The sequence below is a fragment of the Tympanuchus pallidicinctus genome, unplaced genomic scaffold (genome assembly GCF_026119805.1).
Source record: "Tympanuchus pallidicinctus isolate F22 unplaced genomic scaffold, pur_lepc_1.0 scaffold42, whole genome shotgun sequence".
Taxonomy (NCBI): Eukaryota; Metazoa; Chordata; class Aves; order Galliformes; family Phasianidae; genus Tympanuchus; species Tympanuchus pallidicinctus.
This window is the reverse complement of record NW_026294761.1, coordinates 106,183-131,323: the sequence shown is the minus strand read 5'-3', so window position 1 is coordinate 131,323 and position 25,141 is coordinate 106,183. Positions and strand designations below refer to the sequence as shown.

Here is a 25,141-nt window from a genome sequence, read left to right as displayed (position 1 = left end):
AGCGTTGGTTCTGTGTTTACATTGAAATCAACTGAAAACATTTCCCTATTAATGAGGATAATCAGTGTAGAAGAACAAAGGACTCAGTCCCTTTGGTGTATGCTGTTGCAGATCTCACATGCAGAAGGTCACTGCGCTAAGAGGTAGAGACCAGTACCTGTGTTATGATCAAATAACCAACACAAACTCTGTATATCAAACATCCTTCTGTGGATTTTTTTAGCTTCCTCTTTGCTCCCTACCAGCCATCCAGCACTAGAAAACAGATACATCCAAGCTCAAACTGCACAGTTCTCAGCCATGTGTCACAGACCTCACATTTTGCTCACAAAATGCAGTTGCTAGGTCCACCTTTTAATGTGGTTCAAATAACTCAAGCAGTTACACAGACACCTCCCACAGACTTCCAGCCTCACCCAATACACTTTTTCCAGACATGCAGGTAGCAGGTACAAACGCAAGAGATGAGGAAGGGAATTAGGAAGATGATATTATACTTACATCATATCCTCTGAGAACTGCAAGGTGAAAAGCCAGAAGCTGAAGGGGGATAACGCTCAGGATACCCTGCAGGCAGTCCACAGAATGGGGAACTTTGATTGTTCTCTTATTGTTCTTAATTGTCTCAATGTCTTCCTTGTCACAAATGATAACAGGTCGTCCCTGAAACAAGAAAAGGCAAATTTTGAATTAAAACAGGTCTGGAACATTCTGTTTTTCACTTTTATTCAGATCAGTGGTGGCAAGCACTCCTCTCTTAAATCAGAACAGTTTAACATCACATGGACATCCCTGTAGCGTATTTTAAAGGATAAACAAAGCCCACCAGGCTTCTTCATCTGTTGCATTCTGTCAGTGTACTTTTCTCGTTAAAACACAACATCAGTGCATTTTGCATGTACATATGACTGCACGGTCTGAGTTGTTCCTTTTTCTGTGACCTGACTGAACTGGGAAATCCTAGAGGATTAAAAAAATAAACTCCACACATCAAACAGGAGTTCCTATGCATTCTCAGCTAGAGAAATACTGTTAAATTGGTTCAGCAGGAGTTATCTACAAATATCTTGAACCTAACCCACAGTGCCACAGAGGTCTCAGCCTCCATCTTCTATTACCCTGTAAGATTTGTAGCAAAAACTGTCATAAACTTAAGAATAAAGATACCAACCATCCTCCCTCCTACTTGTTTTTTTCCTACTTGTTCTTTGTTTTATACAAAACTGCCCATAACAACCACCTACCAAGCTCGCATTTTAGGCAGTGACACTATAGCAGATAGGTAGGGTGCCCTATAGCAATAAAGCCGCTTCCATATTGAAGCCTGCATTTCTGGTGCACCAGAAGTTTTTACAGGTACTTACTTGTCGTGCAATGACCTGCTGGAGAGCATTCTGGCACTTTGCATACGTATGGTCCCTCATGATGATCATGATAACAGGCATGAGTTTGTCCACCAGTGCAAGAGGGCCATGCTTCAGCTCACCTGCCAATATCCCTTCAGAGTGCATATAGGTAATTTCTTTAATTTTCTAGATGGGGAAGAAAATAATCTTTCATAAGGCCTCATTATTTGTCATCAGTCAATGCATACATCATCACAACCTGGAACTGGGCAGCTAAATACAAAGAGGATGCGTGCATGTCCACAGGTGACAGCAAAATGCCAAAAATAATCTTTTCAGAGGTAGAAATTGCAATACACATGTTGTAGAGAAGGAATGTACTCAGTTTGGGATGCTGAGCACTTCTGGAAACGTCACCCCAACAGTTTAAAGAATTGATTTTATCAGGTTGCCCTGTCTGTAATGCAAACACACAAAACATTCCCAATGTGAAAGCAGAAGCTGAAAATACAGTTTCAGTCCACTGTAGCCAGCAGCTATGATGTGAACTGTGTATGTTCACGTGGAAATAACAGCAGCAGTATGGCAAGTGTTATTTCACACACTATTTCAGCCTGTGTCAGCCAGCAGACCACACCTGCTTGCTGTTTATAAATCAGCTTGTAGCCAGGTGCCTAATCTAAGCCCACAGCTAAGTACACCTGAAAAAGTTTCAAATAAAGAAATCTCTTACCAAAGCTCCTTCTAGACATGTAGCATAGTGGTAGCCACGTCCCATGATGAGAACAGACTTCTGATGGTACAGCTCTGTGGCCAGCTTCTGGATCTCATCATCCATACTCAGCACTTCTTTAATCAAGTCTGAAAGAATTGAAGTTGTGTCTGCTTATAACCCTGCCTCTCTCAAACAGTACACATTGCCTATACTTCATATAACAGACAGCTATGACTTGCAGAGTGAACTGGACTCGTGTTTAATAGTCCAATTTAGTGCTGTGAATGCATCAGAGAGAATATAGTTGCAAAGTTACCATTGACAGTCACATTACACAAATCTCAAACCTCCCATCTTTCAAATGCAAAGCTTAGGCACTGTCAGGTTCACCTGTGCTATTAAACATTACTCGGCAAGACGGAATCAATGCAATGTTTTCCTACCTGGCAGTCCTTTGAGACCACGCATGATTTCCTTGCGTCTTTCTTGCATAGAAATTCTGTCATCACACATCATGAGAGCAAACATCACCAAAGAGACAAACTGGCTGGTATAGGCCTAGTAAGGGGAAGGGAGAAAGAAGGAGAGAGAAGCATATTATTAAGACAGAAAGCAAACAGCTGTCACCTACTACAACATCCTTCAATTAGCTGCTGATTTCATTCTTAATATATTACTAAATGGTAGCTTTCCTTCCAATCAAGTAGGAAAGAAGAACATGAGCAAAGAACATTCCTAGAATTTCTGGCAACTACTAAATCCAGTTTTAGGACTATAGCTGTGTCCTTCTTCCTGTATTTGAGGGAGCAAATGATGACAACACTGATGACCAGCAGACCCAGTGATGGAGACACACAGTGGAAGCCCACCACTACATCTGGACATTGTGACACTGCACCACTGGCTGTAGGATTTTTGGACCACATGCAAGAAAAGTAATGCAAGCAAGTCACTGAAAAGGTGACTTCCCACCCTTCCCTCCCCCCAGCTCTTCAGGAACAGCTTCTGAACACCTCACCTTGCAAAGGCTCTCTAAAAGATCCCAGTGATGGGTATCACCAAGTCTGGGGAAAAATCATCTACACAGTGCTCAAGGCAACTCTGTCTGCAATAACATCTGAGGCACAGAATCCAACAGCTATTATGAAGGCAAGTCTTTGAATTCCTTAAAAGATCAGTGTTGTGATGAAATGCTCTGCAGAACCAGCCTAAGGTTGATGTCACTTAGAAATAAGATTAAGGTTTGTAGTAGTTCTGCCCCTTTCTCAACCATGATCAAAACAACCCCCATGCTGAATACTGGAGAACAGCTCTGAAGGAATTTTAAAAAGCTTGAATGATGGTGACTAGGAGAGTTTGATACAGAATGTGACCTCCTACTTTTGAGTAGCATGCAGTTGAAGACGTGTAACATTATCTGTCGTGTGTTCTCAAAATGAACTGGAATATACAGCCTTAGGGGAGAAACTCTTCCAGTTCATATTTCATATATGCACAACTTTGGTAGCTCCTCACATTTCCAGAAAGAAAATGCCATTTTCAGTTATCTCCAACCACTGGCTATGTGAAAACAACACAGCAACAAACAACTCATTCAAAGTTTTCTTGTAAGAGACTCATGAATTTTCCATGATCAAATTCCCCACTGAACTATTAAACTCCAATGTGGTTTTTGGCTGAATTTATGTAACAGATTGACATCATCTCGCCTCTAAATATAACTAAATCAAAGCAGATTTCACTGTGCAGAGGTACTTCACTGAAATGAAATGCAGCATAGCACAGTATTTTAAACTGTATCACATGCAGCCAGATACACCAACCAGAGAACAACTCTTACATGGGCACAAAAAATGGGTTTATTTTATCCACCATTCCCCCATTTGCTAAAAGTAAAGCTTTAACATCAGCATTCTTTGGTAAAGCAGTGTGATTCAGGGCAGTTATGTACTAAGTTTCTGAAGTTCTTACTACTTCCTTTTCCATCTTGAGACCTAATTTTAAACCAAGACTTTAGCTCAGAACAAATGACTGAGAAGAGAATTTTTGCCTCTTAGGGCATTTTTCTCTCTGAGACCCCTTTGTTTTCAACATTTAACACTGCTTCCTTGCAATATTTCCTTTACAGAATAGAAGAAAGCTCTTTGCAAGATACAAGAAAAGGAAAATGAATAGTATTGATGCACACACGATCACTGACTACACAGTCATCCATTACAACTGTTAAAAAGGGAATAGAAAGCACTCTGAGGACTCATATAATAAGAGAGTAAGGTCTGTGAACTTGGTATTACCTTGGTACTGGCAACCCCTATCTCTGGTCCTGCATTGATATGGACTCCACAATCCGTCTCCCGTGATATAGAGCTGCCAACTGTGTTGGTTATGCCTACAGTTAAGGCTCCTCTCTCTTTGCAGTACCGAAGACCCATCAAAGTATCTGCTGTCTCACCTGAAAAGACACATTTTCCAATGCTGCCATTTGTATCAGTTACTCCAGCCACTGCAGATGTAGAACTGCAGTGCTTTCCCCAATAGAATCTTAAAGGTTTGTATTTGTCTGTAAGCAAAGGAGTCAGCAATTTAAAAGATTGGTTTAAATGAACTCTGTGAGTGGGAAAATATAGTCCTCACACTGGTGATCCCAGCAGTGATGTTTGTGGGCTGAGATCCACAGATGAGACTAGAAGCTACCATATATTATATCAATTTGCCTTTCTCCTAAAAGAACACCTCTTTTGAGGTGCTCCTGTCCATACAACAACAACAGAAAAACAAAGCAAGTTAGGTTCACTTCTACTTCAATATTCCAATACAAAAACAACACTGGCTGCACGCTGCATAACATACTACCAGCCAGTAGGGTGGAAATCTAAGGGTAAAAAAATAGATTTATGAGTGGGGGTAAGCGGGGGTTGAGCATTTACTTTGGTTTGGTTTTGTAATGCCTGATGAACAAGCTTAGGTTCCAGGAAAATCCTTGTTTGCATGCCACATCCAACACTTCAGGGGAAAGATCTATCCCCTAGGGTGTCCTCAATCAGTCGCCTGCTACATTTGGGACAGTGCAACTTGTAAGAAAAAGCAAAAGGTTTCAAAATCTGGGAAAAAGCTGCAACACTTACATGAGTCCCCTATAAGGAAGGGACACTCTGAGTTACCTGCCACTTTGCCACCTGAAGTGTATTTCATTGTATTGAGGAAAAACTAACCACTAGTTTACAATAACAAAGCCGAAAATAAGCTGCAACAATCTGCAACTAAAATGAAGATAAATAAATTCTTGCTATTGCCCTTGAAAATATTTTAAATAGGATATATCACTATATTTCTTTTTAAGATAAGCATGTGTTTTCTCACTCATCCCATTCCAAGGCTGCTGTACTTTTCCTGCAGTAGTCTTCCACAGAGCTGATCCACCATGCAGCTCAGTATCTAGTACAGCTTTAACTAAAGAACTACAACTATTCAATGAAACTACTGTGTTGCCTTTACCCAGACCTCAGAAGAATGTTTTTTCAGCCTTCTGGTTGATGGAGTATTTCCTCACAGAGATAGGAAACAAAACCAACATCACTATGTATAAGGCTCAGCTAAATGAACTCATGCAGATGGACAGGGGGAGAACCACTCCATTTTTTTCCCCCCCATCTCCTGTATGTTTGTGCTAATTTCTTCCTTTGCACGTAGGATTTGCAGTCCTACAGACAGGCACAAGAATTCAGCCCTGCTGACTTTGGCCTTCCAGGCTTACAGGAAAGATATGAGCGAGTTGGGTGGTAAAGTGAGACCATACCTGACTGGCTGATGAAAAAGCAAACATCATCTCTAAAGACAGGAGTGTTTCTATCCAGGAAATCACTGGCTAGTTCAACCATCACAGGTAATTCAGTCAGTTCTTCCAGAACCTGACGGGTCTGGCAAACGGTAATATTAGAAAGATATTACTAACAAAATACATTTAAAAAAATTAGAACTAGATTATATTCTCTCAGTATACTCAAGTTACATACAACTATCCCTGTGAAAAGCTACCCTGCTTCTGCCCCATATAAAGCCTATAGGGCCAACTGCTTCCAATCCTTCTGAAAAATTCTTCCTTCTTATAGAGTGTTATTCCATCAGACTGCAACTTCTATTACTGGTGAATTCAAGAGCCACCAACAGTATCCAGGCCAAGCCAGAAACTTGTTGTGGCTACTCAACTGAATACTGTCAACATTTTCATAGAGCACTCAAGTGTTCAAACTTTTAGTTTCTATCTTGTCCCTGGATGCATTCAAGGCCAGGCTGGATGTGGCTCTGGGCAGCCTGGTCTGGTGGTTGGCAACGCTGTTTGTGGCAGGGGGGTTGAAAACAGATGATCTTTGAAATCCTTTTCAACCCAGGCCATTCTATGATTCTATCTTTGCTGCTGGCAATTTGAAAGTCTGGTAAATGCAGTTTCCAAAGGATCTTCACCAAGCAGTAAACATTTGCTGAGCATTATCATTTCATCCTTATCCTGCTCACAGATGCAGCATCATTCAGCTCTACCTACAGCTCACAAACAGATAGAGACTGACCACTTACTGCAACTCCAGCATGGTAACTCGTCCCGCAGGCAATAAGGATTAGACGACGACACCTCTGAATCTCCTTAATGTGATCCTTCAAGCCACCAAGATTCACTGTAGGCAAGATTCAGAGAGAAAAATTAGGGTGGCCAAGTACCAGAACTTCTCAAGATTACTAGTGTGAATAATTGTTGGATGTTGCGCCACCAGAAATAAAGAAGGATTCATCTCAATTACCAGTGTAGTCATCAAAGTTGACCCTTCCTCTCATGGTATTAACAACAGATTCTGGCTGCTCAAAAATCTCCTTTTGCATGAACGAGCTGAAGTTACCTATAAAATAAATAAAAGATAATACTTTTATTTACTTTCAGATAATCTACGTTCACATGGGGAAAAGCTTTAAATCAGAGTCACTGACATGCCAGTTATCAGTCAGAGATGATTTTTCATTCTTGTACCTAATGAACCTTCAATTCATTTCATTTTCTACCAAAGCATCAGTTCATCGTAAGAACTAGATTCAAGGTATCAGAATGTGTCAACTAATGGTTAGATCCAAGCTGGCTAGGGTTCAATCTCAGAACATACCAATGCCTCCAAGCAGGAGGGAGAATCCTCAGCCCCACAGTTCTCGTTATGGTGTTAGCTTGAGGAAAAGTCTCATTAGATGCAAGATCAATTTCTTGCACCACGAGGGTGAGGTCAAGCACTGGAATAGGTGCTAAGAGAGTCTGTGGGATTTCCATCCTTTGACATACTCCGAACTCAACTAAATAATGATCTGAACAACCTGATTTGGGTTGTCAGTATTAGAATTACCATCAGATTTCAGTCTCTGCTCTCTTACTTGAATAAAACAACTTGATCCAGGTTGTGCAGGGCCAGATCCAGATCCACAGAGGTCCTTCACAACCTGAATAATTCTTGTGACGGTGGGTATGTGCAAATACCCAGGTGACATTCAGAAGAGTTACCCTTCATAATCTGTTGAAGCTCCATCTGCAAGGTTTGCACGGCACGCCCAGGGTGATCGCCTGCTGTACGTTTGATCCGGTGGATGGAGAGACGGCCATCAACCACAGCTGCTACATCATCATCCTCAAGGAAAATCACTCTGTTGGTATGCTCAATGACAGCGCTATAAAAGCATACATCATGTGCCACAAGACATTATTTGACACAGAAATACGAGGGCTACAGCCCTATTTATAATTGAACATAAAGATTTTAGAAGTTACTCGTATCAGTGGAATTTTATTTTTTAATGAGAAGAACATTTCCACACTGCCAATAACTGGATTTTTCCCATCTACCTCATTACTGAGCTCAGTGCCTGCTTGAAGAAGAAACTATGAGCTCCTCAGACAAAGTAATGGAATCTAAGCATTAGGAGCTAGAGCGGAAGTCATGAAGAAGGTAACACACAGGATGCTCAATTGCAGGTGCGAGTCCCTTTCTTTTTCCACTGATGAGCAATCATTCCTCCTTGCATCTCATTTTCCCCCATCTATAAAACCTTGGGCAACCTGGCCATCTCTTAAAGTACTTCAAGATCTACTTAGACATACTCCAAGCACTGGCTACTAGCAAACACCTTCCCTGCTTGCAGGTTACTTGAGGAGTGCCAATATTGGAATTACCATTAGATTTCAGACTCTGCTCTCTTACTCAAAGAGAGCTGCACTGAAGCACATCGGCTACTATTTTAGCAGTTTTTGTTCTGACCTTGGGTGAGCTCTGTGAGATCAGAGCATGGAGGGATACCCCAAGACTCTTCAAAACACTATGACAAAATGCCCTGTTGATTTGAGCACTGCAGTGTTTTTACATTTCTGCAACAAGTATCGATTTCCCCAATACACAGAAAACCACCAGTTCTGATAAAGCTGTTGTTAAGTCATTCCTTCCTACTTTCACTAAAATAGGCCACCTTTGACAACAAAGGAATTGCCCATGTACACAGACCACTGGAGAAGCAACATCTGTCCTGTTACTTTGGTCTGTGCTCTCCCAGGTTTCCCAACACACACCTCTGGAATCTTAACAATAGTTAAGATTTGCCTCTAAAGAACAAATCTATATCTACATTGAAAGATGCTGTAGCACATTACCTAGCATCAGAAGCAAAGTAGTATTCCACAGCTTTCTCCTCAACAGGGAAGAGGCAGGTGGTGCTGTCCACACGAGACAGGTTGCAGCTTCCCTTCTTATCCTTACCTAAAAGACACAAAGGTTAGGAACTGTACACTACTGTACAGTTGTCAGTACAGTACTGTAGGAACTGTACTGACAAATGCAGAATAAGCTGCAGGGTTATGCTCAGCCAAAGGTCCCAAGGCACAATACCAACATGAAGCACTATTTCCATCACTGTGAGCAGTCACAGTAAATTGAACAGCAACAACAAATAGAGGGCAGCACACCAATAATTACATCATGGTGCACTTTCTCTGTTTGCTTACATGCTTTTAATGTGCTTTCGAGTTAAACCTGCAAGCGTAACACTGCATGCAGAGTTTTAAGTTTATAGAAAAACAGCAGTAGAAAAAAGTTTACGCGTGACTCCACTAGGAAAAAAGAACTCATACTGTTTTACGAGCAGTCACATTTACCAGTATGTTCCCAGTTGAATATGTCCTGTTTATCATTACAAATGCGTCCTGTGCTCATGTTTCACTAACTGTCCTGGAGCTTTGTGAAAGCAAGCAGGATTGCTCTTTTTTTTGTCAGTGATTCTTGTCACCAGATGACATTCTTTCACGCCACCTGAGCACCACCAGCAGTAATTCAAACCTCTTTCTGTCTGGCTGAGCTAATGCGCTCAGACACAAATGGGGGATTCATGATTAAGCACTTGGCATTGCTCCTGAGATACCAAATACAAATTCTGAGTTGGATTCAAGATTTGCCTTACTCTGCTGGGAAGGAAGTATCTAAGAGGACTGGAGCACATAGGACTAAGAAACAACTTCATTTGGTAACGTAATGCTGAGATTTCTAACTTTGCAAACGTAAAGGAAAAATACTGCTTTCATGTTGATACTTCGTAAGGTTCCACTCAGCCAAGAGTTTAGGGCCCTCCACTTTGTCAGGTCAGTAAATGAGGGAAAAGACAGAGCAAAGGTGTTAGTGGCCAATCTCCAACAGAAGTACCCACACTTGATCAAAACATGCAAATTTTGCTTCTCAAAATGCATTTCCCCACACTGACTTTACTATGTTGCAATGCTTTCCTCTGTATCTTAACCAAGGAGCGGCTGAAAAGTTACAATGAGTGTTATCACCCAGTTATAGCTCTTACCTATTTGCCCAGAGGTGACCCAATTATCTATGGGAACCTGGATTGTTGCTGCATAGCACCCACTCCCCAGCGACTAGAATCTATGAGCAACACAGAATCTTTCCCCTCTAAATCAAATAACTGAAATGCCGTGAAGAGTTAACACGGGTATAATGAAAGGGAGTAGGGATATGTCTGGAGTACATTTTAATACCGTATCTCTCTCCCGTACCACAACTCCAAGCACACAGCAGATCTGCAAAGGCACTGCTGCACAAATGAACAATGCTGCTCTTTCCAGCTCCAGATGTGAACTCAGTTCATCAGATCACACATGAAGGCGTGATTAAATTAAGTACTTAATATTAGGACAAACCATTTTTAATCTCATAAGTGCCCCATATATTTCAAGCTGAACAAATACAGCCCTGTTAATAGAGCAAAGGGAAGTGAGCTGCAGTCACATGTAAACCTCACTGTCAAGCATTAGGGCACAACACTTGAAATAGGTTCAGTGGATTTTCCTGTGTGTCGCTCATAGCGCTTGTGATCCAGAAGAAATTCCAGCTATCCCATTTGTTTCACTAGATTACATGGAAAGCAATAACCACACAGTAAAGAGACAATGTATATTTGCTTCATTTTTGATTCCTAACAAACTGGAGGATTTGTCTGAAATATCAACTACGAGATTTTCTTTGGTAGGCACCTTCCTCCACATTTATGGATATTCCATCAAAAGAATGATCCATAGACTGTACAGCTGAAAGTGTAATTGGAAAACAAAATTCACATCAGTGGGGGAAAAAAAAAAAAAAAGGGTGTTACTTACATACATGAGGAATTACTGTAATTATCCAACATCAACCAAGATTAAATAGACAGCTTACTAGGACAGTTTCTCATAATGCAGCAAGGTATCATTAGCGGCACCATTAGGAAGGAGGAAAACATACTGGGACGGTCGTTATGATCACTGCAGCATTCAGAGAATGACTCAGTAACTGAATGGTTTTAACAATTTTCATTATGGGGGAATAAAATAAGGTTCGTGACAGTGCTGGCAAAGCACGTTCTTAAAAGCAAATAAACTTCTGAATGCCACCATGCCACACACATAATATGAATGTAAGGATCTAAGTTGAACAGTATTGCATTAAGATGCATTTTGCATTAAACCTCATGCTTACCTGTACGGTACAAGATGGGGATGTGGTCAGTGGAGAGCTTGTGCTCACTGCGCACTCCTATGAGCAGAGGACTGCCTCGCCTGCAAGACATCGAGTGACAATCCTCAGCACCCAAAGATTTGTCTAAGCTAAGACGTGTCCCAAATTCAGCATTAGCTCTGCAACTGTAACCCAAGTCCCAGATGCCTGAGCCAGGAACACAAGGACTGCTGCTCACTGTGTGCACCTACGGTTATTGGCATGGAAGTTTGAACTTGGTTATTATGTTAACAAGTGTGATTAAATCAACTGGACTGATCCTCATGTTCAAAGGTGGAGAAAGAGGCTGGCTTGTCTGCAAGTCAAATGAAGCACTTGCCCATACACTGCAAACACAGAAAAGAGAAAATCCATCTCCTTTCAAAGCTCTTGTAACCAAAAGTCTAGAGAAAAAGCTGTTCCTCCCAAAGCTCAGAGCTGCCCTGTTCCAATTGTAACACAGGTTACAAAGAAACCTTTAAAATACTATGTGCACACTTCCAATGGAACCATTCTGCTCTATGGAATTTTCTGTTATACTAATTGGAGAAACGAAAAACAACGATCAACCTCACCCAACCATATATACCCTACCATATACACCATACACCCTACCATATTCCATGAGAACAATCTCTGTTGTCTTCTATCTTGGCTTAGGAGGGAACATACCTCAAGGCTGGGTGCACCAAGACTGGTTTTTAATACACAAATACTTACCTTGTACCAACTGCTTGACCAGGATAATGAACACTTTTGAATACGAGGGCAAAAGCACCTTCCTAGAATGAAACAAATACAAATGGTTTATCCCTTCATTTGAGGCCAGGGCAGGATTTTAGGCATCCCAGCATACAAACTACACTTACATTTCTGTAAATATATTAGAGATACTCAGCAGATTTCACTGATGCCTCGGAGCCACCAGGTGCCCTGGGCTCCTCCTCAGCCACTCAATGAGTTCTGAATTACCCAGCAGTCCTTGCACGCACGCCTGTGTTAGCTCACAGGGAACTTACAAGGGAAAAAGCTGATAAAAAGCAGCATTTGTTCCTGTCTGCAATTACTGCAGCTTCTGCCAAAGAAATCACTGGGGAAAAAAAAAAACAACACCTCCTGAGCAACATGCCCTGGGAAGAAATGTGCACTGTGATGGATCCTGGTCCTGCACGGTTCAGCCACAGCTGACACATGGAAGCCAGGCTGTGCAGTGGAGTTCCCACCAGGGGTCAGCATCTCTTCCAGACGGAGACTGCAGGCAGACTGCAAGCACACACTGCCTGGAACCTGACCGTGTCACTAACAGCACTCTCTGTGTACTGCTCCCAGGATGCGTATCTGTCCCCATCCATCCCTGTGCTCCCACCCCACACTGTGCCCCATGCATTACCAGCTGCTGGATGACTCTCTCCACCAGGGTGGTGAAGCTGATGTCGTCGCTGTCTCGGTTGTCATACATATACTTCACCAGTTTGGCAATGCTCTCTGTGTCCGTCTCTGACTCAAAGTCATAGCCCTTGCTCTCCTGCAGCAACAGCACACATTGGTTGTGCCCACTGTTTCCCACCTCCTCCTCCTTTTCTTCCTTTCCATCTTTCATTTTCTCCCTCTCACCCACTCACCCATCCTTTCTTCCCACTCCATTAATCCAAGTGAGAAAGTGGAAGTGCAAATGGGGGCATGAGTGCAAGAGAAAGCATGAGGTAGAGTGTACGCGTCAGTAAATGCAAAGACAAAAGTGCACTAGTGCAAGGAGAAGAGCAAGAGTGGGTGCTTGTGAGTGTGCATGAGTTCAAAGGTGACTGTGAGCAAGGAAGTGGTACGGAGCAGGGGAGCAGGAGAGTCAGAGTGCAAGTGGAAGACTGAGAAAAGGAATGAATGCAGAATGAGCATGTGCTAATGCAGCTGGGGGGAGTGCCTGGGGGGCTCGTGATTCCTCCCAACAACACCACAGTTCTGCTCACCAGGAATTTTCTCAGGTCTTTGTAGTTGGTGATGATGCCATTGTGGATGACGATGAACTCTGCAGACAGAGGTAGACACGGTTCAGTCTGGCAATTGGCACCTGCCTATGCCCACAGCAGCATAACACCCAATAAACAGCAGGGATTACAGACCTTTATGGTCTGTAAAGCCACCAGAATAAAAAGAAGAGTTTCTCTTCCTGGTATGATTTCCTTGCCCTTCCCCATTCTGTTTGGTTGTGAGTGGCAGAATAACAACCCTGCTGGAAATAAATGAACACTTCACTCCCCCTGTCAGATTGTTGGTGCTGTCCCCTGGGCTGCTACAGCAAAAAAACAAACAAACAAACAAAAAAAACCAAAAAAAAAACAACCAAGCCACTTCTGTACAGTGGTGCTGATCAGAAAAAAAAAAAAAAAGGAAGATTAAAAAAAAATCTGAAGAAAATTTGGGTAGATTCTTACCATCCAATTTCATTGTGTTGTTAACTCTTCTTACCCTATGGCCATGCACCCGCTGAACCCCTGGGATGCTGACCCCAGACCTCCATGAGATCAATCAGTAATGCAAGCAGCTCATGAGAACTTCTCCACAGTGAAAATCAGACTCAGCCTCCTCCAGTTTCCCTTCTCTGCGCTCAGCATCACAGTCTGCATTAAACCACCCATTCTGGGTCCAGCCACCCTTCCCTGTGACATTTTAGGTGTCCCAGAAAGCCAGATGCCAAGCAAACTTTCTCACCGTTGTTTTTATCCGAGCGCTGCGGGTGGCTGTTGATTGGATTGGGCTCTCCATGGGTAGCCCAACGGGTATGCGCGATTCCAAGATGCACGTCAAACTCAATGTCGAGATCCATGTCCTGCTGCTCTGCAGGCAAAAGCAGGAGAAGTTTTATTAACCTGACCCAAAGCCACTGGGAGAATATCATCCCATCTCCCAGGTTCATAGAGATAGCAATACTGGGCAGCTAGAATAATTGACAAACCTAACCAAATGTCAAGCTCTGACCCAACAACTTTGTGACTCTGTGTTCAGTACAGATGTAATGAATCTAGCTTTAAAATCAAGGAAATATGAAGAAAAGCAGATGGAGAAGACCTCATTTTGTGCTCCCTCCTTAATTTGGCAGTTACAGACATCAGTGCCTGCTTGTAGCCATTCACCTACTTCATTGCTATGCAGATTGACTGCTTTACAGGTAGAAATGTAAAATTCAACCGTTGAACTTATTAGTACATTCTTCTTGCTTCATGGCCAAGCTCTAGATGTCTAACAGCCATCTCCCAGGATCTCCCATTTACCCAGTTCAAGGAAACTTTGTTTGCTTTGTCAGGATTTAAACTCTATTTCAAATCTGTTTAACATTAATAGCACGCGATTACTTCTTTCTGAGAAAAGAGGGTTTCTCTGTAACTTCATTCTCTCAGGTCCTCTGCAGCACATGCATGAGTACTTACACCTCTGGCCCTTTACCTAGACTCCCAAATAAGTGTTTTTCTGCATAAAACAGATGATAATCAAAACACAAATGACATGAGAGCGTTTCAATGGAAGAGAGCAAAGAGTGAAAGAGCGATACATACTGTGCACCTCTTCATCCAGAGCCTTCACTTTCCCCTTCTGTTTGATAAGCTGGATTTTGCAAGCATTAGCTTCCCAGTCTTTGTCATTGCCACCATCGATTCCCACACCTAAGCATCATCATGGAATATAAAGAAATAGTGTGAAACGCAGAACCCGCATGACAGCTATTTATGTAAAGAAATACTGCTGCCTTTTTCCTTTACAATGCCTTTTCACTCTCCAGAGGAAAAGGCAATAAACCCTTGAGACTGAAAGTCAATCTTTCTTTTGTCATCTTGGAGATATTTTCAATACCATGGTAGAGGGGTTGCAAATAGACGATCTTTAAGGTCCCTTCCAGCCCAATGCATTCTGTGATTCTACTATTCAAGTCATAGAATCACTGAATGGCCTGGGTTGGAAGGGACCTCAAGGATCATCAAGCTTCAACTCCCCTGCTGCATGCAGGGTTGCCAACCTCCACATTTAATGGTAGCCCAGGCTGCCCAGGGCCCCATCCAATCTGGCCTTGAACACCTCCAGGGACAGGGCATCCACAACCTCTCTGGGCAGCCTGTTCCAGCACCTCACCACTCTCTATGTAAATAACTTCCCCCTGACATCCAACCTAAATCTTCCTTCCTTCAACATCTAACAATTCCCCCTTGTCCTGCCATTATCTACCCTCGTAAAGAGTTGACTCCCCTCCCATTTGTAGGCTCCCTTTAGATAGTGGAAGGCTACAATGACGTCATCCCATAGACTTCTTTTCTCCAGGCTGAACAAGCCCAGCTCTTTGGCCTGTCTTTGTATGGGAGATGCTCCAGCCCTCTGATCATCTTTGTGGCCCTCCTCTGGACCCTCTCCAACAGCTCCCTGTCTTGTATTGGGGGGCCCAGTCCTTAAATGCCAGGCATCGAGAACACTTATAGAAACCCACATGTAGAAAGTTAAGCCAAACCTCCAACCACACAACCATATGCATATCCAATCTGTGTTTTAGCTTCCTTCAAAAGCAGAAGACAGTAGAAAACATCCACAACACTATGAGAACGGCTAAGCCAAAATTCAAGAAAGAGCCACTGTTACCTGCAGAGTCATAACCACGGTACTCCAACCGCTGGAGACCTTTGATAAGGGTCTCCAGAATCTCTCTTCTTGTCCGGGGGACATGGTAGTTCAGGTAAGCAAAGATGCCTGCGTAAGAAAAAAGAGCATAATGTCACCATAAAGTCACAACTGAGGAAAATTGGGTTTTTGGTGCTTAAGAACCATTTTCAAGATGAATTTTGCCTGAATTAGCTTTCCTAAGTTCCTCCCACAGAAAAAATTGGGAAATCTTAGTTTAACTCCTGCAAATCAACACTTTCAAAGTAATGAAGTTATTTTTCCAGAGGGCTGCAAAGGTTGATAGATCACCGCTTCTATTTTTAAGCAACTGGGATGCAAACACATCATGGTGATAGGGATACGCAAACTCCTGGATCTCCAACACCAGCTACAGCTCTATTTCAGAAAGATCAGCTTCGGTGCCATCACAGAGCAGGAACATGCAAAGACGTTTGCTGGATGCTAGAAATATCCATGCTGGAAAACTGTCATTTCCTTCTTTTTAAAGGAGAAAAACACCTGCATAGAATAAAAGCAGTTTCATGCAAACATACACACATGTTGAGAAGGGAATTGAGTCACCCACCCGCTCAAAATCCTTCTTAAAGACATCGCAATCCCAAATCCCAATTTTTTTTCCTCCAAATGGTGCTGCCATGTAACATTCCTCAGTTCCCAAACTTCTGCATGGAAGATTCTACCTTCATGATGAGCCCTTCCTCAGTGTCTTTTGCTCTTGCCTTCACTTCTCCTAAACCCAAAGCCTTTCCCCACAACCACCTGTAAGAATATCAAAGCTAGAATTATAGAAAACCACAATTTCTCTTCCTTTGCTCCCAACATCCTACACCAACCAGCGGTTGCCACCTCTCAATGGGATCTGTTCAACCTGTTCTTGCACCTAAATGGACCGAAAGAGTCCCTCACCCACAATCCTTGCAATGCACAGCTGATAAAACAGCAGTCAACAACCTTGACCACGTTTGAAAAGCTCACTCTGCTCTCACCCTCCTAATCCTCACCCTCCGAACTCTTCTAGCAAAACAAAAATTTTACAATTTGAGACGCTTAGTTCACTCCAATTCTAAAAACTGCATCCCTCAGACACACAGCAGTCCCTATTCACAAGCGAGCTGACTCCAAAGAGCTGTCACCCAGGCTGACAGGCGGCGTATTTCAGCTATATCCTAGATGCCTGAAATCCTCTATGTGGCTGCCAGGTCTTATCCAGAAGTACAAAGTAAACTGCTTTATTAGCTGGCAACTGGAAAAGCCCCTCCCTCATTTGTCTGAAACCTCCCAAATAGGTACCCAAAATACCGTTTAAAAAAAGCACATCCAGTTCTAGAAACTCCTGAGATTTCTCTTTCCATCTACACACCAACCCAAAGTCAAGCAGGCTCAGAAGTCATAATTACAATCAGCATGTATGCATAATCTATGTATATACAAATGTTATAATTATGAAATATAAGAGAGGTTGGCTAAGCAGGTTATTACACCAAAGAAAGAATAGACAGAGTGCTTATTTTTGACCTGGACTCGCTGTAAAACTCCAAAGGAGGCATCTCCAGAATGAGATCCTTCCTCCCTGGTAGCCAGCTCTTAAATGGAGTCTAGGAAAGGTGAGCCAGGCTCCACCCCTTTCAGCAGCACAGGTGAATTGCCTTCACCTGTGCTCCCAGGGCTGACTCATTGCTTGCCTCAGGTGATCAATCAGAGGTTCAGGCCGTGATTCAGCAGTTCCCATACAACACATAATTACAGAAACACGAAAGCCACTTACATTCAGCTACACAGTTTCAGTGCAGAAATGTCTCTCCCTGCTTTATGTATGGTCCTGTTTCCATCCAAACCCTTGAGCTGCCCACCTCTCACTGGTGGTTCTGGGCAGCTCCTTGTGCCCAGCAGCTCTCCATAAGGCCCTACAATCCCAGTATGGGGCAGCTCCTCATATTCAAGCAGCTCTCCATAATGCCCCACAATCCCAGCCTTCCCATCAAAAGCACACTGGCCATCTTGCTGTGGCACCACGAGACTCATCCAAATATCCACGAGTTCTTCTACCTTCACAGCATGACACCACCCATGTGGGATAGGCTTTTTTTAGCAAATGAAGACTAATCATGAGCACTGAGGTGCTCTGGGGCTTGAATGCAGAACAAAGCCACTCCTGGAGCTCTTCCCTGCACAGAACCAGACACACAAGAGCCTCATTGATGGAGCACAGAAGACGCCTTCTTCACCAGCATGAGTGACTCACAGGCAAATAAACACAGGACAGCAAGCAAAGAGTGCACCAGAACTCCCATGAATTGAGAGAAGAAACTGTGCAAAAGAAGAGAGGACAGGGAAAGGGGTGGGAAAAGGAACAATCTAGGTGGTCTCAGCAGCTGCCTGCCGCCTCATTACCTAACCACCAGCAGCTCCAGGACTCCACAACAAAGAGCTGCGGAGGGCAGAGAGCCCCTCTCCGTGCAGCAGCATCAGAAGGACACAAAACTGTTAGAGAGGATCCACAAGGAGAGCCCAGAAGGATGGGATAGGGTCTGGTAGGCAAGATGTATGAGAAGTAGTTGAGTGCCCTTGGTTGGCTTGGCCCAAAGAAGAGGAGGCTGAGGGGAGGCCTCATGGTGGCCCTATTGCCCACGTTAATAGAGTTCAGTCACACATGAACTGATAAAAAGAGAAGAAATTACTCCCAGGCAGAGATGGCTCAACTGGAATGATATTGAAATATCATTTATTTATGCTTATACTGCAAACAACCAGAAGACATCCGTCGAGAAGGGAAGCATGTGCCTCAGGCATTGAAAATGTATTAATTATAGCATAACTGTATTCAGATTATTCATAAGGACTGGGGAAAAGTTGGAATCTAAGATGGAGAAAACTACAAAATGAAGTGATTTTTATCATAACACAGAGACTGTGGAAAAAAGCCAACTATAAGCATGTAAATGGGATATTAATGCTGTAAAATATGCTACAAAGAAAAGAGACTTTTAAACTAAATTGGGAGATCTTGAGAAGAAAGTAGATGGAGTGATAATGGAGAGGCTGCTCCAAAAACATAATTCTACAAACTCAGCAGTGAGCCTTGCACATTTCTATAAATGAGAAGGGAAGTACGATGAGCAAGTTTAAAGCATGGAGAAAAGAGCATAAATATGCATAAAAAAACCCTAAAAATAAACAGTGTAATATCAAGGACAGTAAGGCATGTGAGAATGAATGTGAATCTAGCAGCAAGTTAAAACTAAATACTTGAAGGCTCATCATCCATTCATGACATCTGATCACGATGAACTGTGTGTAAACAACATTTCCATTTACTGGAAATATTTCCATTTTCTCTTTCTCAAACATCCTATAATGAGGTAATTCTTCAGAGCTGGAGAAAGCTTCAACCCACACGTACACAACAGAATTTTTACTGCCTCTACCATCACCACTGTATTATTTGGGAACAGATGAGCAATCACATCTTATAATCACCTTCCATTTTTAAATACAATTCTGCTGCCCTCAACAGAGGAGAAAAAAAAGCCCAAGGCATTAACTGCTTGTCATGCTTCACTGATTTAAGTGGGCTCTTGGAAAAAGAAAATAAAAATATTTCTCTCAGCAGCCAGCAAAAGGAGTTCTGCACACTTTGCTCTTGAGTTGCACCCCAAGGTACTGGCCACATCTGTGCAACCCTCCAGAAGGGAATATGGCTGTGCAAGCTAAAGGGTGCTCAGATGATGCTAACATCCCAGCATGATGCAAAGCACAGAAAAGAACCTCTTTTTATTCCCCAGCTGAACAAAGATCACTTTATCGTTCTCTAAGGTGGGATGTGGCAATGTAGGATGGCACAATGCAACCCCACCTTGTGTTTTACAGGCTGCAAAAGATGTTCTTTCTGCACAACAGAGATGTTCTTCTCCAGATCACGTATTAAATCCTTATTCTCTCTCTCTCTCAGTGCTTATATTTGAATCAATGTAAATGACTCAAAAAATGAGAGGAAATGCACAGATCTCTACAGCTGTTTGAAGGTTCTGTACAGAGCGTTCCATCACAAAGTGACAATTATGCCATCAAAGTGACAACTCATTTACATCACAACAGTCAATAGAAGCACACTGGGTTGGATATTAGGAAAAAATTCTTCTTGGAAAGAGTGGTTGGGCACTGGAGCATGCTGCTCAGGGGGGTGGTGGGGTCACCATCCCTGGAGGTGTTCCAGAGCCATGGAGATGTGGCACTAAGGGATGAGGTCAGTAGGTGTTGTGGGATGAGCTGGACATAAGGATCTTAGTGGTCTGTTCCAAACTTAATTTAATTCTACAATTCTAAATTCAGTGCTATACTGGTAGATTTCCATCGGCATCCCACCACCAGCTCAGTTCCCTTGCCAGCCTCATCCCAAGTGCTGAAGATAGAAAAATCTGGACATACAGTCTGATTTTGGGGGACTTCTGTGTGTGGCCAGGAGTTGGACTTGATGATCCTTATGGGTCTCTTTCAACTTGGTATATTCTACGATTCTATGATTCCATGCAGAACGTTCCTTAAAACAGCCCACTAGAATTTCAGGTCCCAGCAGATCTGGAAACAAGAGTTTCACTTCCAGCTCAACATACACACTCAGCCTCAAGCCAACACTATTCCTTTTCAGTAATAATGTCACACCTGCACTCCAACTTGGGCTCTGGGACAAGCCAGAAAACCAGGCATCATGAACAGCTTTTAATTACACTGCTTTGACAAGCCTTGAGTTGTATTTCAAGGTGAAATACATGCCACGTGAAATGAAAAAAACACTCACGAACTTCATTCTAGGCCAGAACTATATTTAACAGTGAATTCTCATCTAGGAGACAGCAGCAAGTGTACTAGAGAAATTTATATCTGATAGGCTCCAAAAATACAATGCTACTGTCTGGAATACACTAATATAACTTCAGGGCTTGACACTAATATACTTTAGGATTAGAAGAGTAGTCATGTTTTACAATAGAATAAAATATTTCAAATAGTGAATTGACACAGGACTTTGCACACATGGACTGAACAGACCAAGCATCACACTAAGACCTGACACATACCAAGGGAAATTTGTTTTGAAGAGATTTTTACAGATGTGCTTAAAATCCTTACCCCAGCAGAGGGGATAGTCAGGTGCTTGAGAAACTCAGCTGTCTTTGAACCAATTTTTAATAATCAGGCACTAAAATTGAGCATTTCAATGGCAGCTATATAAAGATCCCCTTATGAACAGTTGACAGAATAGAGTTTTTACCAAATGGACATTCATTATTTCTACTGACAGCCACGCAAATACCTTTTCTGAGAATGTTCTTTTCCTGTGACCTTTTCGCTTCCCATGCTCTCTTATTTCACAGTAAGCTCACAGGAAAATGAAATGAATCACCACTTCCACATAAGAGCACATTATCTTCCCCAGTGTCTAGAATACATGAAGTAACTCAGAAGAGCTTCTCCTAATCCTTTTCTCCCAAAAGCCAAAAGGCCTTCAGGCTAGGTTTACTGTCAGGTTAACAAATAACTTTACACCATACTATACACTGCTAAAATCACTCCAATGGATGATGCTATCACACAACCAGCAGGCAGTTCTGAAGAATCTTTTGTCGTGGTGAGGATTACCAGACCCCTGGTTTTCAAGAAATGAGATGTAAGGCACTAAATATCACGTACATAATGTGCACGATAGACTGGGAAAAATCAGGAAAATAATCTCTTTCTTAAGCCCATTTTCATCTCCAGTGATCATCAATATCAGGATCTAAATTCTGAAACTCCTTTTTTGCTGTTCTAAAGCAGATGGTGGGTTTACTTATTTACAGAACAATCCATCAGGCCTGGCTACCTTGAAAGACCTGTTTTCCAAACCATATCATGGATGCCACTGAACTGGTTTGGTGCATTCAGACCAAAGCACACCCAAATAGCTGGTTAACTATTTAAACAGCAAGTTTGTACAACACATCAAGAACAAAATCTATCCTTTTGAGATATGACCAAAAGCAAAAAGAACAGCTTATCTACACACCGGACCCCACACTTGTGTTAGGCATCAACAAAGTGAACTCTGAGATTGCTTCATCTTCAAGGGTGCCACACAAGCACATCAGAACACAGGACTCTGGGAAGTCACTTACACAGAAATGAGAACATCACCTCAAGAGCCATCCCATCAGGACCTCGCAGAGGATGAAGGAGGAACAAGGGCTTGAGATATGGATTCTGTCACTCAAGAAAGCTCAAACCTCCACTGTAATTAAATGTATGAGCCCAGACAACAGTCATCCAGGTCTTGTGCCACCAGCTGGGCTGTGAATGACAGCAGCCAAGGAGACCACAACTTGTGCAGCAGCACCTGTTGGCTTCAAGCAGCTCTTCTCCTGTTTCCTGCAACGTTTTGCTGTCTTCATACACTTTCTGCATCCAGAAACTGTTCAGTTTATAAGATATTACTATTCCGTAGGTCTTCAGAGAAACACGCTCCCCTCATTTTTCTCTGCAGGATACATCTCTGGCTTCCAGAATACAGAATCCACCAAACCTTGATGTTTCTCCACCCTGTTTCATAAAACACTTCCAACATCTAAGAACAACCTTATGAAACAGCCAATATGAAAAAAGAAAAAAAGGTTTAAAACCTTGAATGCAACTACATAACTACCCACAGAGTGCCTAGAGCTTCTCACAGTTAAGAAGATGAAGGCCAGAATGTTAACAGTGCCCATCCCAAAAGCTGGACCTCAAACAACAGAGCACCAGAATTACACCCCTATTCCTGCAGTCATCTGTTGGTAGTAACAATCCCTTCTATTCTTTGTGTTGTTCCACTTAGTACTTCCAACAGAAATTCAAGCAGCATGCACATGACGGAGTTGGATCCCTCCAACCTAATTAATTCTATGATTGTTAGAATTAAACAGAGGGTGAAGGATGAATTTCTGAGTGTGCCTTCATAGAGCTCCACAGCTTGTTAGCTTCCCCCTGCTTCAGTGACAGAACCACTGAAAGAAATAGTCAATACAAACTGAATATGCAGAATGAAATCCTTGAATTGTTAACACTAGAAGAGACTTGGAAGAGAGCAAGAAAGTCCCCAGCTTCAACCCCACCGTAATGTGCCCACTGTGTCCTCATGTGCCACATCTCCATGGTTCTGGGACACCTCCACGCATGGTGACCTCACCAGCAACTGTGCTACTGTGTTACTACTCTTTGGGAGCAGAAATCGTTCCCAATACCTAACCTCAACCTCTGTTGGTGTGACCTGAGGTCATCACCTCGGAGCAGAGCCGATCCCTATCTCACTGACAGCACCTATTCTGATTTTGCCAATAAAAGGAGAAGGGAAAAAAAAATAAGGAAACGTGGGAACAAGCCAAAATAACGAACAGAGCATAGAACAACACGAAGGCAACGTGGTAAGGAGAGAAAGATGGATGAACTGCAGTTCTGAGGCCGAGAGATGAGGTGGGACAACCACAGCATCCAACGGGGCACCGCTGGGGGGGGGGGGGGAGGGGGCGCGGTTCCTGGACACACACAGCCCCGCGGGTTGACCTGTCCGCCCGCAGCGCACACGGGGCCAGGCAGTGCCGTGTCCTACGTCGTGACACCGCATCTCTCCGCGCTGCCCCGCGGCCGCCGGGCTCCCCCGACTGAGGCCTTTCACGCACCGCGTTTTCGGCTGAGCCACCCCCGAGAGGCGCTGACACTCCCTCCAGAAGGACACGGGGCCCCTCGTCAGCCCCACCTCAGGGGCAGCAGCCTCACCCCCGTATGGACAGGGGTAGATCCCAGCCCCTCAGGCCCCGATCCTCACCGCACATGCTGCGCGCTACTCCGATCCGTGCTGCCGCTCTCCGCTCAGCCGGGGCCGCCCCGCCCGCCCCCGCCACCGCGGGCGCGCAGAGCGCATGCGCACATCCCGCGTTGTCACTGGACCGCGCCGCTCGCTCCGCCCCGCCCCGCCCAGCCCTGGGACGTGGCACAGTGAGAGGGCAGGGAGTATCGGTACGGCCGTAAGGTGGGGGTACGGCACGGGGAGCCCCTCCCGAGCTGCTGGAGAGGATCCGGCGGCGGAACGGGAACCGCATGACTCAGCACAGCCAACGTGGCCCGGCTGCTGTTGCTTCTTCCCGGTTCTATCACAGTGCCTACTGAGATGGGAATAAAGGGACTGTGAGATGAAAGTCGGGTTGTGACCGAGCGGACAGGCACGTCAGTACCGCAGGGCGTTGGGTTCTGCCACAACCAAATGATGTTTGGAAATAATAACTAAATAGTAAAAGCCTGAGGCTACAGAGAGAGCAAAGTCTCCCTGTAAGAAAAAGGTTCGATTATATTGGCACTGCAATAGAGCCCATAAAAGAACCTAAAATCCGTATGTAAATCCTTGAATGCCACCAGGGATGGGGCATCCACAGCCTCCTTGGGCAACCTATTCCAGTGCCTCACCACCCACTGCGTGAAAAACTTCCTCCTAATATCCAACCTAAACCTCCCCTGTCTCAGTTTAAAACCATTCCCCTGGTCTTATCACCATCCACCCTCGAAAACAGCCGTTCCCGCTCCTGTTTATACTTTCCCTTCAAGTTCTGGAAGGCCACAGTGAGGTCTCCCCAGAGCCTTCTCCAACACAAAAAAAACCCCACCAGAATGTGCACTCACTGCTATTTTCAGTGTAATGACTGGCTGCAGTTCTTGGTTCAAAACCACCTTGTTGATCCCTCTTCCAAAAAAGCACAGAGGACATCATGCAGCACTCTGCTCCCAGGCCAATCAATGAACAGACACTGCCATAATCCCTTCTCCTACAAAGAAGGGCTGAGCTAGGCTCTGCAGAGACCTCACTGTGGCCTTCCATTACTGCTTCACTGAAAAACAAAGAGCAAATCTGAAGAGCTACATTTTATTTAATATATGAAACAATTATCTACATGAGTTTTGGTGTATGGAGTGCATTGAATTGACAGATTAGGCCTAAAATGGTTTTGAGAAATGAGAAACATTACACATCACCGCGTGCTTTGTAACAGGGAGAAAGAAAACACAGTGATTTTAAATCAACTTCCAAATCCTGAGTGGGTAATTTAAATGACAGTGGGTTATTACACCATGTGAAAGCTACAGGAACATTTTGCTCAAATGTTTATTTTCTAATTTCCAAAGAGTGAGACGAAGTTGATGGCTGCCACATGCTGATGTGCGTGCTATAAGGGATTCTCCACAGACTTAATAGATCCCACATAAGGACTCAGTGGAATTACACTAGCAAAGAGGGGAGGAAGAAGCATACAGAGGCTGTCAGCCCCTTACATAGGGACGACTACTACTACTACTACAATAAGCCAAATAATGAC

At 43.5% G+C, this 25,141-nt stretch overlaps 1 protein-coding gene across 3 annotated transcripts in view; it reads right to left on the bottom strand.

Annotated features, from left to right (window-relative positions):
- The window catches only part of GFPT1 (glutamine--fructose-6-phosphate transaminase 1), a 29,148-nt gene extending 5,258 nt beyond the window's left edge, over window positions 1-23,890 (bottom strand). For 2 of the 3 annotated variants that reach the window (XM_052701963.1, XM_052701962.1), the window contains exons 1-19: window positions 23,602-23,890; window positions 15,726-15,833; window positions 14,657-14,764; window positions 13,815-13,940; window positions 13,073-13,131; window positions 12,499-12,633; window positions 11,829-11,890; window positions 11,091-11,170; window positions 10,610-10,663; window positions 8,732-8,837; window positions 7,595-7,758; window positions 6,855-6,950; window positions 6,634-6,731; window positions 5,858-5,978; window positions 4,356-4,513; window positions 2,505-2,619; window positions 2,080-2,207; window positions 1,365-1,532; window positions 502-663 (exon numbers count right to left, since the gene is read on the bottom strand). In XM_052701963.1, coding sequence (XP_052557923.1) covers window positions 502-663; window positions 1,365-1,532; window positions 2,080-2,207; window positions 2,505-2,619; window positions 4,356-4,513; window positions 5,858-5,978; window positions 6,634-6,731; window positions 6,855-6,950; window positions 7,595-7,758; window positions 8,732-8,837; window positions 10,610-10,663; window positions 11,091-11,170; window positions 11,829-11,890; window positions 12,499-12,633; window positions 13,073-13,131; window positions 13,815-13,940; window positions 14,657-14,764; window positions 15,726-15,833; window positions 23,602-23,875 — 2,322 coding nt within the window. In that variant the 5' untranslated portion in view covers window positions 23,876-23,890. The remainder of the gene's footprint in view (window positions 1-501; window positions 664-1,364; window positions 1,533-2,079; window positions 2,208-2,504; window positions 2,620-4,355; window positions 4,514-5,857; window positions 5,979-6,633; window positions 6,732-6,854; window positions 6,951-7,594; window positions 7,759-8,731; window positions 8,838-10,609; window positions 10,664-11,090; window positions 11,171-11,828; window positions 11,891-12,498; window positions 12,634-13,072; window positions 13,132-13,814; window positions 13,941-14,656; window positions 14,765-15,725; window positions 15,834-23,601) is intronic. The other variant, XM_052701964.1, reaches the window with a different exon arrangement.
- Between the last annotated feature and the right edge of the window lie 1,251 nt (window positions 23,891-25,141).